This window comes from Pseudophryne corroboree, chromosome 12 (genome assembly GCF_028390025.1).
Source record: "Pseudophryne corroboree isolate aPseCor3 chromosome 12, aPseCor3.hap2, whole genome shotgun sequence".
Lineage (NCBI taxonomy): Eukaryota > Metazoa > Chordata > Amphibia > Anura > Myobatrachidae > Pseudophryne > Pseudophryne corroboree.
The window spans coordinates 50,516,869-50,535,700 of record NC_086455.1 but is presented as its reverse complement, the minus strand read 5'-3'; the positions used below and the strand labels follow the sequence as shown (position 1 = coordinate 50,535,700).

The window sequence follows — 18,832 nt, the reverse complement described above, 5'->3', positions numbered from 1 at the left end:
AGTAGAGATACCCTGGCCCGTGGCGACAACCTCACCCTGTGGTGAATCTGCAGATGCGAGCCTGACCACTGTGCGAGCACATCCAGTTGAAAAGGACGTGAGTGAAATCTTCCGAACTGAAGCGCTTCGAAAGCCGCCACCATTGTGCCTAAGAGGCGAATGCACAAATGTACAGAGAATGTGCGTGGCTTGAGCACTAATTGTACCAGATGACAAATAATCTGTACTTTCTGTTCTGGTAGGTAAATTCTTTGATTTACCGTATCGAGAATCATACCTAAGAATTTAAGTCGTTGAGATGGAATTAGATGTGATTTCTTGAAGTTGACAATCCAACCGTGGTGAACCAGTACATTGTACGTTAGCAACGCATGTTGGAGGAGCATCTGTGGAGACGGAGCTTTGATGAGCAGATCGTCCAAGTACGGAACTATTGTCACTCGCAGGGATCTGAGATGAGCTATCATCACAGACATCACTTTGGTGAATACCCGAGGCGCTGACGAGAGGCCAAACGGTAGAGCCTGAAACTGGTAATGGTTCTGCAGCATTGCAAAACGCAAGAACCCCTGATGAGGTGGCCAAATCGGAATGTGTAAGTACGCATCCTTGAGATCTAGCGCAATCATGAATTCCTGTGGCTCTAAACCTGCAATTACTGACCGCAGAGATTCCATCTTGAATCTGTAGTAAGTGACGTACTGATTGAGACCCTTTAAGTTCAATATTGGCCTGACGGAGCCATCCGGCTTTGGTACCACAAACAGACTGGAATAATAACCCTGACCTTGTTGTTGTACAGGGACCGGAATCAAAACTGCTGAATCCAGCAGGGACTGAATGGCAATTTGCAGAACCGCCCCTCTTGTCGTCCGACAGAGGCAGTCCTGTCTTGAAAAACCGCATCATTTGTCAGAGGCTCCTCAGTTTCTGTAAACTTCAGAGACCGACGCACCGCTCTGATGAGATTATCAATGCCTGGGCTGTCAAAATCTTCACTATCTGACTGCTGGTCTACTTCGCCCTCCTCACCCTCATCTTGCGCAGTGAGGTCTGGCATAGAATCGTCAGAATGCAACATAGCAGAAACGGGTAAATCATAAGACAAATGAAATTTATCCCTACTACCCAAGATGGACTTGGACTTATGGCAAGGCTGAGACCCCTCCGGTAGTTCCAGCGGTCTCACCCGAGACTCAGATCTTGCCGCTTCCCGCTCTTGTCGAGCGGCAGCCAATTCTGATTGCAACCCAGCCATTACATTGACTAGCATTTCCCAAGGAGGGTCCGGGGATGAAACCGGCTTTGAAACCGAAGGCAAAATTGTATTCGTAGCTGAATTCACAAAACATAATGTACATGTGGTAGATCCATCCGGTAACACACTCTTACAGATATTGCAGTGAAACTGCTATTTAGATTTTGCTGGTGCCTTACTCATTATGCAGACAGACAATACAATATACAAAAGACAGACACTTGCACGACTCAGTAACATTGTACTAAGGAGTGTATAATATATATATATGGCTGCAGTGCAGTGCACGTGGCCAGTACTATATGAAACCTGATCCAAAATTCCCACTAACACCCCTGCGCCATCCGGTGGAGTAGAGATGTAGGACAGGAACGTTCTGGAATCATAGGAAGACACAGGAAGCATGGTTAAAATGGCCCCTATGCTATGCTTACAGTGAAATCACAGGTCAGGTTACAACACATGTCTTTATAACCTGTACCTAACTGTGGAATCAATATAGGCTTAACAACCTATTAACATAATGGATGCCGCATATGCAATATTAAACCCATGCAGCCTATTATAACCCCTGCAGCACGGCATGCAGCCTATGCTCTGTGAGCAGCCTTATCCCCCCCGTGCACCGTGTACCGCTGCGAGTGGATGCCGGTGATCGGGTCCGGAGCTATTGCAGTGAGCCGGGGAGTCTTCTAGCGGGGAGAACGGCCGTGCTGCAGAAGTGTGGTCGGCGGGTGTGAGCGCATGCGGCGGCCGGAGCGGTGGTGTAGCGCTAGTTAGAGCGTCTGTGTCGGGCGCTGAGCCCCGTACAGCGTGATGGTAGTAGTGGCTGGGGCGGGTGCCTGTTAGGAGCGGCGGGTGCGGGCGGCTTGTTAGAACATTTTCCCCACACAGCGGGGCGGCAGCGTGCGCTGACCGCCCCGTCCCCCCAGCATACCTTGACTCCAGCAGCGATGGCTGTGACGGGGCTTCTGTCTGTAAGCTCCGTCCAGCTCTTGCAGCAGTCAGCGGGCTGCGTGTGGCTGTGAGGGTGCTCTTTGTGAGGACCGACACGCCATGCGCTGCCTCCGTGCAGCGTGCACTATCCCGGACCCACGTTTTTTTCATAAACTGGGAAGGGATGTGCTGAAGATTGTAAAAAGTAAAAATGAAAAATAAACATAAAAAATATTAAAAAGAAGTGTGGGAGCTCCACACAAGCCTTGGTGCTACTTCGAGCACAGAGAAAACACTGACGTACTCTGGGATATGGAGGGGTGGAGAGTTCTAAATTTAAATATTCAGTGCCCTGTTCCTGCGGAAGCCGTCCATATCCCAAGAGTACTCCAGTGACCCCTAGTGGATGAAAAAGAAATAAAGGGAACCCTGAAACCTGGTAGCTACAGCACAAAAGGAACCCTGAAGTCTGGTAGCTAGTGTATACATGAACAAAGTCATCTGATAACTAGTCTATAGCAGATATTGACTGCTTGCATAGAGAGAAAACATATGACCCACAAATGAAATACTTACCGTATATACTCGAGTATAAGCCGACTTTGTCAGCACTTTTTTTTGTGCTGAAAAAGCCCCCTCGGCTTATACTCGAGTCAGTGGGAAGGAGGGACACGGAGGGCACAGCGCGCGCCTCTCCTGTGTCCCTCCTGCGTGTCTATTAAATGAAGTACCCGTTCGTGAGCTCTGATTGGCTCACGAACCGGCACTTAATTTAACAGACCCGCCCCGGCCGTCGGAGACGCAGGAGGAACACAGGAGAGACGCGCACTGTGCCCTCTGTGACCCTCCTTCACAAAACAGTGCGGGAGCGGCGGAGGGTAAGTTATACCTGACACTGGGGGAGCATATTTGGCACTTGGGGGGGCATATGTCGCACTGTGGGGGCATATCTGGCACTGTGGGGGCATATCTGGCAGTATGAGGGCTGTGTATGGCTAGAGCTGCATTTCCCACCCTAGGCTTATACTCGAGTCAATACGTTTTCCCAGGTTTTTGTGGTAAAATTAGGTGCCTTGGCTTATATTCGGGTCGACTTATACTCGAGTATATACGGGTAGGTTTCCAGTCCAGCTGCTACTGTTACTTGCTTATGGCTAGGGAAAAGCTCTTTACTGTGTCATTATTGCTAGATACACACCTGAACAATTTCAAGCGCAATCCAACAAACATTAAGATTTTCTCAGTGATTAACAGATTTTGAGAACATCCTATTTCTAGTCATTTATCATTCAGACCTGAATGATTAGCTGTCCTAAACCTTCTCGCAAAGGCCACATTTTTAAAGGAACTATGAGCAGAAATGTTGGACAGATGATCGAAAAGGCATACACACTACAATGTGCATGGTATTAGCTCCTTATATCGGAGAAATGTCGTGCAGCAGATCAGATGCAGACATCCAATCAGACTGCTTATGGAAAGATAATCAGCCCTGGGCGTTGTGTCCACACTCTGAGATTATCAGACCAAGCAACGGAAATTAGTCTTCATTAAGCCCAATTACTGCGCAGTGAATACCAGTCTCAGCATGTAGAAGCTCTGGCACTTTGATGTCAGTGTTATACAGAAAGCAACTTAAACAGAGGACAAAAGTTTGCCAGAGTTCACTATAACTTCTAGAGTTTGACATTATCAAAGAACTGGGAACGGTCTGCTGATTACATACAGCAGCTTCTTGCAACATTTCTGCCTAGAAATGGGGGCAACTCAATTTATCGGAACAGTGCACGGAATGAGACCATGGAGGTATTTAACTAGCCGCACTGCAAACCCGCGACTAGGTGTTTCAGACTAAAATAGTGGCGTGAAGCTAGTTGCAGGCTTACCACGTGCGGTAACAGCACTGCGCCCGGCACTTAAGTCTGAGAATGCCGTTTACCGTGACTAAACCTCTGCTTTGTGTGTGGTAAACTGCATCTCCTGACTTAAGTGCCAGGCGTGATGCAGACAACTGAATAGCTCCGGGCACTTATTTCCGGCGCCATTCAACATCCTGCTTAATTGAATTGCCCCCAATGAGACAACAGCAGAGCAGGTGTCTGACAGCAAAGACTTTGGAATCTTTAAACCACCCTCCTTCCCCTGATTTTTGGGCTCCCCATACAGGGCCTCACTGATGGCAATCCTGTCTGACAATTTCTAGCAGTGAAATGCTCAGACTTTTGTACCATACAAAGCAGTCAGAGACACAATGGCTTCTTGCTCATACTTTCTACACTATTGGGAAGTGAATCATCAGTCTAAATCTAAAAAAGGTATACAGTGTTCTGAGATTTGTTATTTGCATGCCTAAAGAATAATTATCTCATACAACTGCATGTTAATTGTGACTTAAAGAGGAACCAATTTATTTCTCACCAAATATGGAATTGCCAGGTCTTTGAAGTTTTCCAATAAAAATGTTAGTACAAGGGTTCGTGGTAGACTTTCAACTTCTGGGAGGTCTTCTGTAAAGATCTGTCCAAGTGACAAAATGGACAATTACTAAAGCCTCTGAACTGTTATCAATAAATAATGCAATTTACAAAGGAACAACATATACTGTACAGAAGCATCAGACACAAAACAAATTTACATTGCCAACAATAACATTGGTAATGATACAGTAAAACTGGCTACAGATCTGGTTATCACTGTGTGGCTGGGTCTCCCTTCCACCTTCAAGATCAAGTGTAAGATGTGAAGATTACCCCCTTGCACACCTGTGTGTGATAAAGTATAAATAAAAGGCAAAAAGAAAACCCAAGTAAAGGGTATCTAATATCTATTACCTTAAAAGTGGGTATTGCGCATAACAGCTCTATTTCTGAACACACATCACTATTCCTATAGATCACAGGTTCTCAAACTCTGTCCTCAGGACCCCACACAGTTCATGTTTTGCAGGTCACCCGTATATTTTTAAAATGTGACAGTTGGTGACACACAAGTGCAGCTGCTGGGTGACATGGAAAACGTGAACTGTGTGTGGTCCTTTTGAAAGAAATTCAAAAAATTGCCGAACTAGGAGGGTGGTAATCCCAGAGGTGTTTTTGGAATTCATGCTGTATATTTAATTAGTGGCTGGGTTCCACCAGAATACCCCTGTATAGCTGTTAATCCATCAAGCACCATTGTCTGTTCTACCCTTTTCGCATTGACAGTTGAGACTGTCCATGTACAGTACAAATATAAAGTCAAATTGAAAAATACATTTACTGTAAATCCCTGCGTAAAATGCACAAATATGTAAAAGAATAGGAGTTGAATTGTCACAGGAAGGAGGCATCATCAGTACTTTACACTCGTACCTCCTATTTAAACCTTGTTATGCTAAACAGATTTATTACCTTTAATCCATCTTCAGGATAGTCTCTGAGCACCCAAACACAGTACTCAAAAATCAGAGATATTTTTTCAGCTCCTGTATATGGGAAATGAACAGATTTTTTTTTTTTTTTTTTTGGGTGTTAGGATAACAACATTTTTTAAATAAAAGTACTGAGATAGTAATATGAAATAAAAGGCAGTGCTTAAAAAAACATTTGGGATCTTTATAGGGAAATCTGCAAAACATTTGTAAAAACTTCTGAAGTTGCCAATAAAAATGTATTAAAAATACTGTGGTCAACACCTACATGAATATACAGTACATTGATATTAAAAAGGTACCTGACTTACAGGCCGTCACAGTCACAGGCTGGTACCAGTTTCCTAAAATAAATATATTCTTCTAATCTTCTAAGGGGTGCCAGAACGTGTTGTGGTTGGGGGAAAGGGGGGGCATAGATAAGAATACATTTTGGTGCCCCCCCCCCCCCCCCCACGATTATCCCCACCACCACCCCATATGCAGGGTGCCCCCCCCCCCAGATCACCGCGGAGAACCTGACTTCAAAACTCAGGTGCCGCAGCGTGCTGCCCCGTGTTCTGTCCTAGCTGGCTCTCACAGATGCATTACTGCGAGGAGACATGGCCATGCAGAGCCTGCTGGGACATCCCCGCCTCCTCCCTGTAATGCCTCCGAGTCTATGAAGAGCCGGCTGGACAGGACACGAGGCCGCACGCTGGGGCGCCGGAGTTTTGAAGTCAGAGCCTCCGCTGTGATCTGAGGTAAGCGCTCCCCCCCTCCACACGCCTCTGACATATTTGGGGGGGGAGGGGGGGCATGCTGCCCCTTTACCCCCCATTCCGACGCCTCTGCTTCTAATGAAAACCAGGGCATTTAAATGGCAATGTGTAGATTCCCGTCTAAGTTAGGTATAGACCGGACCTGGCCAACCTGTGGCTCTCCAGAGGTTGTGAAACTACAAGTTCCAGCATGCCCTGCCACAGTTTTGCTATTAGGGAATACTAAAACGCTGGCCGGGCATGGTGGGATGTGTAGTTTCACAACAGCTTGGCCATGCTTGGTGTAGACAAATAACCCCAATGGTATATACGGACGTTTCTCCTCTTCCGCTCCAATTTATGAATTTATATTTGGAGTGCTGACTTCTTCACATGCATATGAGTACTATATCTGGCACCCATAGTTTGAAAACGCATTTGCGTGCCCATCTTTCCCAATGTTTTATTATTTAGTGCTGGCTACTGTCATCTTTGTTTATTTGTATCAGCATTAAAATAAGAATTTACTTACCGATAATTCTATTTCTCGTAGTCCGTAGTGGATGCTGGGGACTCCGTAAGGACCATGGGGAATAGCGGCTCCGCAGGAGACTAGGCACAAAAGTAAAGCTTTAGGACTACCTGGTGTGCACTGGCTCCTCCCCCTATGACCCTCCTCCAAGCCTCAGTTAGGATACTGTGCCCGGACGAGCGTACACAATAAGGAAGGATTTTGAATCCCGGGTAAGACTCATACCAGCCACACCAATCACACCGTATAACTTGTGATCTAAACCCAGTTAACAGCATGATAACAGAGGAGCCTCTAGAAAAGATGGCTCACTACAGCAATAACCCGATTTTTGGTAACAATAACTATGTACCAGTATTGCAGACAATCCGCACTTGGGATGGGCGCCCAGCATCCACTACGGACTACGAGAAATAGAATTATCGGTAAGTAAATTCTTATTTTCTCTGACGTCCTAGTGGATGCTGGGGACTCCGTAAGGACCATGGGGATTATACCAAAGCTCCCAAACGGGCGGGAGAGTGCGGATGACTCTGCAGCACCAAATGAGAGAACTCCAGGTCCTCCTCAGCCAGGGTATCAAATTTGTAGAATTTTACAAACGTATTTGCTCCTGACCAAGTAGCTGCTCTGCAAAGTTGTAAAGCCGAGACCCCTCGGGCAGCCGCCCAAGATGAGCCCACCTTCCTTGTGGAGTGGGCATTTACAGATTTTTGGCTGTGGCAGGCCTGCCACAGAATGTGCAAGCTGAATTGTACTACAAATCCAACGAGCAATAGTCTGCTTAGAAGCAGGAGCACCCAGCTTGTTGGGTGCATACAGGATAAACAGCGAGTCAGATTTTCTGACTCCAGCCGTCCTGGAAACATATTTTCAGGGCCCTGACAACGTCTAGCAACTTGGAGTCCTCCAAGTCCCTAGTAGCCGCAGGCACCACAATAGGTTGGTTCAGGTGAAACGCTGAAACCACCTTAGGGAGAAACTGAGGACGAGTCCTCAATTCCGCCCTGTCCGAATGGAAAATCAGATAAGGGCTTTTACAGGATAAAGCCGCCAATTCTGACACGCGCCTGGCCCAGGCCAGGGCCAACAGCATGACCACTTTCCATGTGAGATATTTTAACTCCACAGATTTAAGTGGTTCAAACCAATGTGACTTTGGGATCTCAATGTAGTTTTGGGTTCCAAAGGTGCCACTGGAGGCACAAAAGGAGGCTGTATATACAGTACCCCTTTTACAAACGTCTGAACTTCAGGGACTGAAGCTAGTTCTTTTTGGAAGAAAATTGACAGGGCCGAAATTTGAACCTTAATGGACCCCAATTTCAGGCCCATAGACACTCCTGTTTACAGGAAATGTAGGAATCGACCTAGTTGAAATTCCTCCGTCGGGCCTTACTGGCCTCGCACCACGCAACATATTTTCGCCAAATGCGGTGATAATGTTTTGCGGTTACATACTTCCTGGCTTTGATCAGGATAGGGATGACTTCATCCGGAATGCCTTTTTCCTTCAGGATCCGGCGTTCAGCCGCCATGCCGTCAAACGCAGCCGCGGTAAGTCTTGGAACAGACAGGGTCCTTGCTGGAGCAGGTCCCTTCTTAGAGGTAGAGGCCACGGATCCTCCGTGAGCAACTCTTGAAGTTCCGGTTACCAAGTCCTTCTTGGCCAATCCGGAGCCACGAATATAGTGCTTACTCCTCTCCATCTTATAATTCTCAGTACCTTGGGTATGAGAGGCAGAGGAGGGAACACATACACTGACTGGTACACCCACGGTGTTACCAGAGCGTCTACAGCTATTGCCTGAGGGTCCCTTGACCTGGCGCAATACCTGTCGAGTTTTTCCCAACGGTTTATAATCATGTGGAAGACTTCTGGGTGAAGTCCCCACTCTCCCGGGTGGAGGTCGTGTCTGCTGAGGAAGTCTGCTTCCCAGTTGTCCACTCCCGGAATGAATACTGCTGACAGTGCTATCACATGATTTTCCGCCCAGCGAAGAATCCTTGCAGCTTCTGCCATTGCCCTCCTGCTTCTTGTGCCACCCTGTCTGTTTACGTGGGTGACTGCCGTGATGTTGTCCAACTGGATCAACACCGGCTGACCTTGAAGCAGAGGTCTTGCTAAGCTTAGAGCATTGTAAATGGCCCTTAGCTTCAGGATATTTATGTGAAGTGATGTCTCCAGGCTTGACCATAAGCCCTGGAAATTCCTTCCCTGTGTGACTGCTCCCCAGCCTCGCAGGCTGGCATCCGTGGTCACCAGGACCCAGTCCTGAATGTCGAATCTGCGGCCCTCTAGAAGATGAGCACTCTGCAACCACCACAGGAGGGACACCCTTGTCCTTGGTGACAGGGTTATCAGCTGATGCATCTGAAGATGCGACCCGGACCATTTGTCCAGCAGGTCCCACTGGAAAGTTCTTGCGTGGAATCTGCCGAATGGGATTGCTTCGTAGGAAGCCACCATTTTTCCCAGAACCCTTGTGCATTGATGCACTGAGACTTGGCTCGGTTTTAGGAGGTTCCTGACTAGCTCGGATAACTCCCTGGCTTTCTCCTCCGGGAGAAACACCTTTTTCTGGACTGTGTCCAGGATCATCCCTAGGAACAGAAGACGAGTCGTCGGAACCAGCTGTGATTTTGGAATATTGAGAATCCAACCGTGCTGCCGCAACACTACCTGAGATAGTGCTACACCGACCTCCAACTGTTCTCTGGATCTTACCCTTATCAGGAGATCGTCCAAGTAAGGGATAACTAAAACTCCCTTCCTTCGAAGGAGTATCATCATTTCGGCCATTACCTTGGTAAAGACCCGGGGTGCCGTGGACCATCCAAACGGCAGCGTCTGAAACTGATAGTGACAGTTCTGTACCACAAACCTGAGGTACCCTTGGTGAGAAGGGTAAATTGGGACATGAAGGTAAGCATCCTTTATGTCCAGAGACACCATGTAGTCCCCTTCTTCCAGGTTCACAATCACTGCTCTGAGTGACTCCATCTTGAATTTGAACTTCTGTATGTAAGTGTTCAAAGATTTTAGATTTAAAATCGGTCTCACCGAGCCGTCCGGCTTCGGTACCACAACAGTGTGGAATAATACCCCTTTCCCTGTTGCAGGAGGGGTACCTTGATTATCACCTGCTGGGAATACAGCTTGTGAATGGCTTCCAAAACTGCCTCCCTGTCGGAGGGAGACGTCGGTAAAGCCGACTTTAGGAAACGGCGAGGGGGAGACGTCTCGAATTCCAATTTGTACCCCTGAGATACCACCTGAAGGATCCAGGGGTCTACTTGCGAGTCAGCCCACTGCGCGCTGAAATTCTTGAGACGGGCCCCCACCCTGCCTGAGTCCGCTTGTAAAGCCCCAGCGTCATGCTGAGGGCTTGGCAGAGGCGGGAGAGGGCTTCTGTTCCTGGGAACTGGCTGATTTCTGCAGCCTTTTTCCTCTCCCTCTATCTTATGTTGAGAGGCGACCTGGGGTAAAAACGTGGATTTCCCAGATGTTGCCGTGGCCACCAGGTCTGAAAGACCGACCCCAAATAACTCCTCCCCTTTATAAGGCAATACTTCCATATGCCGTTTGGAATCCGCATCACCTGACCACTGTCGTGTCCATAACCCTCTTCTGGCAGAAATGGACAACGCACTTACTCTTGATGCCAGTCGGCAAATATTCCGCTGTGCATCACGCATATATAGAAATGCATCTTTTAAATGCTCTATAGGCAATAATATACTGTCCCTATCTAGGGTATCAATATTTTCAGTCAGGGAATCCGACCACGCCAACCCAGCACTGCACATCCAGGCTGAGGCGATTGCTGGTCGCAGTATAACACCAGTATGTGTGTAAATACATTTTAGGATACCCTCCTGCTTTCTATCAGCAGGATCCTTAAGGGCGGCCATCTCAGGAGAGGGTAGAGCCCTTGTTTTTACAAGCGTGTGAGCGCTTTATCCACCCTAGGGGGTGTTTCCCAACGCACCCTAACCTCTGGCGGGAAAGGATATAATGCCAATAACTGTTTAGAAATTATCAGTTTTTATCGGGGGAAACCCACGCTTCATCACACACCTCATTTAATTTCTCAGATTCAGGAAAACTACAGGTAGTTTTTCCTCACTGAACATAATACCCCTTTTGGTGGTACTCGTATTATCAGAAATGTGTAAAACATTTTTCATTGCCTCAATCATGTAACATGTGGCCCTACTGGAAGTCACATTTGTCTCTTCACCGTCGACACTGGAGTCAGTATCCGTGTCGGCGTCTGTATCTGCCATCTGAGGTAACGGGCGCTTTAGAGCCCCTGACGGCCTATGAGACGTCTGGACAGGCACAAGCTGAGTAGCCGGCTGTCTCATGTCAACCACTATCTTTTGTAAAGAGCTGACACTGTTAATTCCTTCCAACAGTTCACCCACTCAGGTGTCAACCCCCTAGGGGGTGACATCCCTATTACAGGCAATTTGCTCCGCCTCCACATCATTTTCCTCCTCATACATGTCGACACAAACGTACCGACACACAGCACACACACAGGGAATGCTCTGATAGAGGACAGGACCCCACTAGCCCTTTGGGGAGACAGAGGGAGAGTTTGCCAGCACACACCAGAGCGCTATATATATACAGGGATAAGCTTATATAAGTGTTTTTCCCCTTATAGCTGCTGTATTGTTAATACTGCGCCTAATTTGTGCCCCCCTCTCTTTTTTAACCCTTTCTGTAGTGTAGTGACTGCAGGGGAGAGCCAGGGAGCTTCCCCCCAACGGAGCTGTGAGGGAAAATGGCGCCAGTGTGCTGAGGAGATAGGCTCCGCCCCTTTTTCGCTGACTTTTCTCCTGCTTTTTTTATGGATTCTGGCAGGGGTTAAAATTCATCCATATAGCCCTGGGGGCTATATGTGATGTATTTTCGCCAGCCAAGGTGTTTTTAATTGCTGCTCAGGGCGCCCCCCCCTAGCGCCCTGCACCCTCAGTGACCGAAGTGTGAAGTGTGCTGAGGAGCAATGGCGCACAGCTGCAGTGCTGTGCGCTACCTTGGTGAAGACAGGATGTCTTCTGCCGCCGATTTTCCGGACCTCTTCTTGCTTCTGGCTCTGTAAGGGGGCCGGCGGCGCGGCTCTGGGACCGGACTCCATGGCTGGGCCTGTGTTCGATCCCTCTGGAGCTAATGGTGTCCAGTAGCCTAAGAAGCCCAATCCACTCTGCACGCAGGTGAGTTCGCTTCTTCTCCCCTTAGTCCCTCGATGCAGTGAGCCTGTTGCCAGCAGGTCTCACTGAAAATAAAAAACCTAAACTAAACTTTTCACTAAGCAGCTCAGGAGAGCCACCTAGTGTGCACCCTTCTCGTTCGGGCACAAAAATCTAACTGAGGCTTGGAGGAGGGTCATAGGGGGAGGAGCCAGTGCACACCAGGTAGTCCTAAAGCTTTACTTTTGTGCCCAGTCTCCTGCGGAGCCGCTATTCCCCATGGTCCTTACGGAGTCCCCAGCATCCACTAGGACGTCAGAGAAAGAATTTTCGAATGATAAAGACTGGACAGGCAAGTATCCAACTCACGGCCATTCTACATCTGTATGCAAATGTTCTTATTGTACTAAGCCTATGTTAGAATGACTCTGCCCCTGTTCATTCTGTCCAAACTCTGGTATTTATGCCATTATCTCTTAAAGTTATATATTTACGCAGATGAATTGTAGCGTGTATGTAGGAGACTGCTCCGGTAATAGCGGTCAGTGGTCAATCAGACATTTCCCTCCAAATCGATATTTTCTAAGCGGAAAGTCGGCCGCATTGGGGAGTGTAAACCCTGCCGCGGCCAACTGGGGGGCAGTTCCGCCGTTCCTTCACATGGGAAGAAACGAGAAAAGGTCTCTCTCTCTCTCTCAGATATTTGCAGCATCTGAGGCATTTTTGTCTGTATGTCTACGCACGGCATCAGTGGTTGAAAAGGACCTTCTGAGCATAGTACAAGCACTGCTGAATGTATAGAGAACTGATATTAACTGAATTCATATGCCGACGTTTTTTGTTTTTTTTAAATACTGATCAAAGGTCAGGAACAGGTTTTTCAAAACATACTTGCCATAACTGGGTAAAGAAACAGTTCTATCAAATTTAAAGAGAAGCTGTACTGGGCAATGACATTTGATAAAGTAAGACCCTTTCAGCTCACCCAAACGTTGCAGGTATTGGACTGTCCTTTCATGGCCTTTCAATGGGGAATTGGCTTTTTTTGACTGATCAACCAGTACCATCAGAGCTGTAGGAGAACCCAAACACAAATCATCCTTTATATCAATACAAAATTATAGACCACAAGGACATGTTTAGCAGGTATGCCTGCACATGACACTTCAACAGTCTGATTTAAGGCTGATCATGGTCATTACAATGGTTCAGCGGCATTGAACATCTTACCCTTTTCATGGAGCCCTTTCTTCTCATAGAGGATGATGAGCTCACTGTACTTGTGCGCCTTTTTCAGAACATGCTCACTCTCCTCCACGTGACAGTGATTGTTCTCTAGCCGCAGGAGAGGTGCTACCAGAGCCACGTTAGTCTAATACATAAGAGTTACGTCAGAAGATTGATGTCCAAATGGACTACACAAAAGAAACTTTAAACACATCAAATCACACTAGCCACTTCATCACCAGGGCGATCAACGTTTGGAAATAATTCCCATATAACACACCTAAGAGAATCCGATATGAACTTTATATCATGAATAATGTTTTTTGGTAAAGTTACATGAACCACAACAAACAAAAATATAATGAAAAACTATATTGTCCGTTAGAGTGAACATTGCAATCAGAAATATGGAACGAACCACTTCAGTGAGGAAAAAAAATGCATTTTTACTAGTAAATTAATAGCACAAGCTCCCTATGACCGCACCCTATACCTCATGGCAATCTAGTGTTCCTTAGTAGCTGAATGGGAAAGAACAACACATTATAAGGAGAAGAAAGGAGCATTACTGAAAAATTGCTATAAGCACGAGAGCTAATATAAATCATGTGGTCGGGCACTGCTGCTTTCATCTATGGAAACTCCACATCTCATCAAATTATAGGGCACATGCTTTGAAAAACAAAAGCATGGAAAACAAAGGTGCACAGTCTGGAACAACTGAGGAGTACAGAGAGGTCAGTGTTGTGTGACTCACGTGCAGGTAACACTTCAGTAGAGTGGTGTCTATAATCTGAAGAAGTTTCTTCTTTGACTTGATAGTTGGGGTCCCCTCCATGAGGGGGGATGTGGTGGAGTGGTAATCCGTGTCATTCAGCTTCTTTACCAAGTGACTTCTTTTCTGTCAGCACATCAAGAGTAAGACTATCACACAAAATGTACTACAGAAATGAAGATCATTAACGGTCATCAAATCTCTATTTGCATCTTGCAATGTAGATAACAATTAAAATAAGGAGTTGTTGCAAAGCAAGGCATTGATAAATAAGTAACAATTCAGTGGTACTTTACATACAGTGTATACCTTCAAAGGGGAGGCAATCAATTTGCCGGCTGTCGGGATCCCGGCGGTCAGGATACCGACGCTGGAATCCTGACAGCCGACAACCGAAATACCGGCGCACAGGGGCTATTCCCCACTCATGGGTGTCCACGACACCTATAGAGAGGGAATAGATCCCGTGGCGAGTGCAATGAGCCACTGAGCCCACAGTGTGGCAGGGACAGCGAGCCCGCAAGGTAACTCGGGAGTGCTCGCCCCGCTGCCGGCATTCTGCCAGGGATAGTGAAAGCCAGGATCCCATCCGCCAGAAATACATATGTATGCCCCCCAAAGCACCCCCCCCCCCCCCCATCCTCCTGTATCCCATTAACGGTCTATGAAGTTCAGCTCTATCTATCTGAACCCCCAAGGTTCAGGAATAGAACAGATTAGACCAAAGAATAAAGAATGGGCTGCAATAAATGATCGAACGGAAGTACACAATACACACTAGCTCTATTCACTGGATTACCATGCAACGACGTGCTCCGACACACTTCTACTGTATTATTTACAACGGTGGCTACAAGTATGAACTTAAGTGCGTAAGCACAAAATGCTACTAGTATAACACATATATATATATATATATATACACACACACACATACACACACAGTTCTATAAATTACACAAGTTATACTATAGCTAGACATGCTTAGTTTCTGTAATGAGAAGGCACTGTAACCCTGCAAGTTGGTTTTCTAGGACACCTATGGACCAACCTTCTCACCTGGGTCAGGTAATCTATAAGGGCTAGATTGGCTTTTTCCAGTTCTGCTCCCGATAGTAAAGGTACTGGATTAGGGTACTGAAGTTGTTTTTTATAATCAGAAGGCAGCAGATCCGGGTACATGCCGATAACGTGGGTAGGATCTGTAAAAAGTAGGTAGAATAAAATGGCATATCCTAATTTAAATGTAAGCCTAAATTCAAAGCATATCCTTTCTTAAAGTATCATGATTAAAAGTAAATCTTAAACTTGATCAGACAAAGTTAAATGAACAAGAACATAAGGAGCACCTGAACTCCAGGTAACTATTTATTCTCAGCCCTTCTTACAATCTTAGCCAGACCAAGATTACAGGGGGCCTAATTCAGACCTGATCACAGCAGCAAATTTGTTATCTAATGGGCAAAACCATGTCCACTGCAGGGAAGGGGGAGGGGCGGGGGGGCAGATATAACGGGTGTAGTATGGTATGCCGGAGGCCAAGCTCCCAATATAACATGTGCAGAGACAGTTATGGGCCCTACACACTCAGCGATCCGCCGCTGAGCTATCAGATACGGCCGACGGGTGACCCGGCGGCGGCAGGGGTGGGTGGGAACGGGGGGGTGGGTGGGGACGGGGGGGGGGGGGGGGGGAGTGAAGTTTCTTCACTCCAACAGTCACCCGACTCCATTGCAGTGCATGTTAATATGGACGAGATTGTCCATATTGGCCTGCATGCATAAGCGACCCAGCACCAACAATGAACGAGCGCGGGGCCGCGCATCGTTCATCGCTGGAGCCACCACACTGAACGATATGAACAAGTTCTCGTTCATTAATGAATGAGAACATTCATATAGTTCAGTGAAATCTTTAAGTGTGCAGGGGCCTGTAGATTTGGGTGGGGGGTGTTTTTAGACTCAAATCTAAATTGCAGTGTAAAAATAAAGCAGCCAGTATTTACCCTGCACAGAAACAATATAACCCACCCAAATCTAACTCTCTCTGCACATGTTATACCTGCCCCCCCCCCACCCCCCCCCCTGCAGTGCACATGGTTTTGCCCATTAGCTAACAAAATTCCTGCTGCGATCAGATCTGAATTAGGCCCTGTGTCAAGAAATCAAACTGACACTTTGAAGTGATTTGTAGAGAGTTCTATGGATACATTCCTGTATTGCTGACAAACTGACGGGCAGCAGCAATGGCTACATCACTCAAGCAGTTCCTGCACCTACTCAGGACACCACTGTATTTTACCCTAGAAAGCTTTTCCTGAACTAAGCAATCCCACTCAAGTAGTGAAACAGTTAAAGTCAAATTACTCCCTTTCCTAGGAGTCAGCATGGTGAGGAAATGTCATCTTACCAGTGCCCAGCTTGGCGAACACGTGCATGGACTCATCAAATCGTTTTTGGCAAAATAGGTTGAAGGCGTATAAGTTCTGGATATGGTTGATCTGCTGTCGCTTCTCACCATCCGCATCATCTTTCATCCTCTGTGACATAAAATACATTATAGAACATTAAACATATTACATAAACAAATTGTGTAAAAAGGACAGACAGACAGGCAGACAGACAGTAGAATTCAGCCACACTGGAACCCATCCCCATTACTTACTGCCAGCTGTAAAGCAAGCTCAAATTGCTTGTCCTGGAGCAGTTGCTGTATCTGAGTTGCAATGGAAACTGGAACCAACCTCCACACAAAATGATTACTAGCTACATACACAATATTTGGTCTAAGGAAAAGAAAGGAGATACATTAAAAAAACAACAACAACATTTTGTACAGGGTTGATTATCCCTTATCCAAAATTCAAAATCCCACATTTTTGGGTCCACTACTGATATAATGACTTATATATTATATATTATGTGTAGATATAGATATATTATATAGATATATAATATACTATATAAATATATGTGTCATTATCTCAGTAGGGGAACCAAAAATGTGTGATTTCTGTATTATACTAATTTAAACACATCCATAAAACAGATTAAGTGACAATTACAACTTCCATAGTGTTCAACCTAGCACCCCGCACTGAACCATTGACGGGGGCATATTTTAATGTTTAAGGGCAAAAAGTTAAAACGTGACGTATTGCTATAGCTACAGTAGCTAATAGTGATGCATCATGTCTAAAACAAACATGTTTAAGCTTCCACTTGAGCCTGCTCCCGGACCAGTCTACACCCCATAATAATAATAATAATAATAATAATAATAATAATAATTTAATGGTGAGAACCAAAAATCCTGTTTGTCAGTTATCCTATCTAGGGATAATAAAGAATACTATGCATATATAAAGTCTAAGGAGACCCGGTAAACTTCTAAAATCCTCTTATATCCCTCGATCCTCCTTGGTAACATGCTGTTGCTACTTTTGGAGACATTGCAGTATATAAGGCCGGATGTTTCTCAGTGCACATTGTAATGTGTATTATTTAAGGGGTGTCATGTTGGACCAGAATTACTCATAGGCGTTTTTAAATTAGTGCGGCATATAGAAAGGTTTTTACAAATATACGGTCACTTTGTCACAGGAGAAGGGCATTCCTAATTTGATCAAAGTGGGTAATATAATCCAGTATTTAATCTAGGTAATATATAACACTGAAACATTGCAGCGTTTAGAATACAAATAACTAATATACATGTAATATCTATTATGCTGTTTCTTTACAACACAGTTACATGTGTTCATATACATCTTTGCTGCACTCACGCCAAACCGTCGGGCGTCTTTTTTGCCTCAATTGCGTTTTTGTTGCAATGCTATGCAAGTAGGACACACCAGGAGACTCTGCTGATTAATTTGACATGCAACACTTGTAAATCTGTATGCGACTGAGTCTGAATCCGCATATGAAGTGCTATTATACAGCGGCCATGGTTTTCTTTTATGCGAAATTCAGTTGTGTTTTGTATACACACTCTCAGTCGCACATCAGATTAATCAGCGGAGCGTCCTGGTGCTCTCTAGTTACACCGCGTTGTGACTAAGATGCAATTTCATAGAAAAAAAAAAAAAAAGGACTTCCGATGCTAGTGGTCTTACACGGGACCTGTCAGCTCACTTATGCCATGCATCTACCACTGCATGGTGTATTGAGGGTAGATGTATGAGGACAAATATCAGAAGACTGCAACAGACTGTCGCATGCACCATGTAGCAGACATCTAAATGCAAACAAGAGACTCACCCTCCAGATGTAATAAAACGAGGTCGCTGAAGCTCAATACTTTGTACGAGCAGCCGAGGTTCAAATGTCCGCACTTCCACGTACCGCGGCAACACAGCTATTATATAAGGAGGCTGGTGCTCTGTTAATTAGAAATGTATTTATATTTATTCAGACAGAGTGATTGGCAGGAAGGGGGGAGGGGGGACAGGGGGGGGGGGATTTTAAGATTCCAAAAAGTATTAAGTAATAAATATATGCAAACTGAGGAAATAACTAGCACATGCAACAAAATGTGCAGAAATATCTAGTTTAAAGTCTGTACCCTAAAAAAGATTGGTTTAACTTCTTTCCACTTAAGACATACAGAAAAACATGCAGGTGCAAAAAACTGTATGCTATAGTGTCAATAAATACCATCTAGTACAATGTGGAATCTGCATCATACACAAATAGATGTCTGCTATCATGACACTATACAGATGGAGCCATGCTCATCTTTGCTACGATGC

The 18,832-nt window shown here is 45.8% G+C and overlaps 1 protein-coding gene across 1 annotated transcript in view; it reads right to left on the bottom strand.

Moving 5' to 3' along the window:
- VPS39 (VPS39 subunit of HOPS complex) overlaps nucleotides 1–18,832 on the bottom strand; it is an 83,064-nt gene that overhangs the window by 24,886 nt on the left and 39,346 nt on the right. The window contains exons 9-17 of the mRNA XM_063947495.1: nucleotides 18,342–18,462; nucleotides 16,744–16,864; nucleotides 16,489–16,618; nucleotides 15,139–15,281; nucleotides 14,062–14,205; nucleotides 13,308–13,449; nucleotides 13,063–13,149; nucleotides 5,584–5,657; nucleotides 4,613–4,711 (exon numbers count right to left, since the gene is read on the bottom strand). Coding sequence (XP_063803565.1) covers nucleotides 4,613–4,711; nucleotides 5,584–5,657; nucleotides 13,063–13,149; nucleotides 13,308–13,449; nucleotides 14,062–14,205; nucleotides 15,139–15,281; nucleotides 16,489–16,618; nucleotides 16,744–16,864; nucleotides 18,342–18,462 — 1,061 coding nt within the window. The remainder of the gene's footprint in view (nucleotides 1–4,612; nucleotides 4,712–5,583; nucleotides 5,658–13,062; nucleotides 13,150–13,307; nucleotides 13,450–14,061; nucleotides 14,206–15,138; nucleotides 15,282–16,488; nucleotides 16,619–16,743; nucleotides 16,865–18,341; nucleotides 18,463–18,832) is intronic.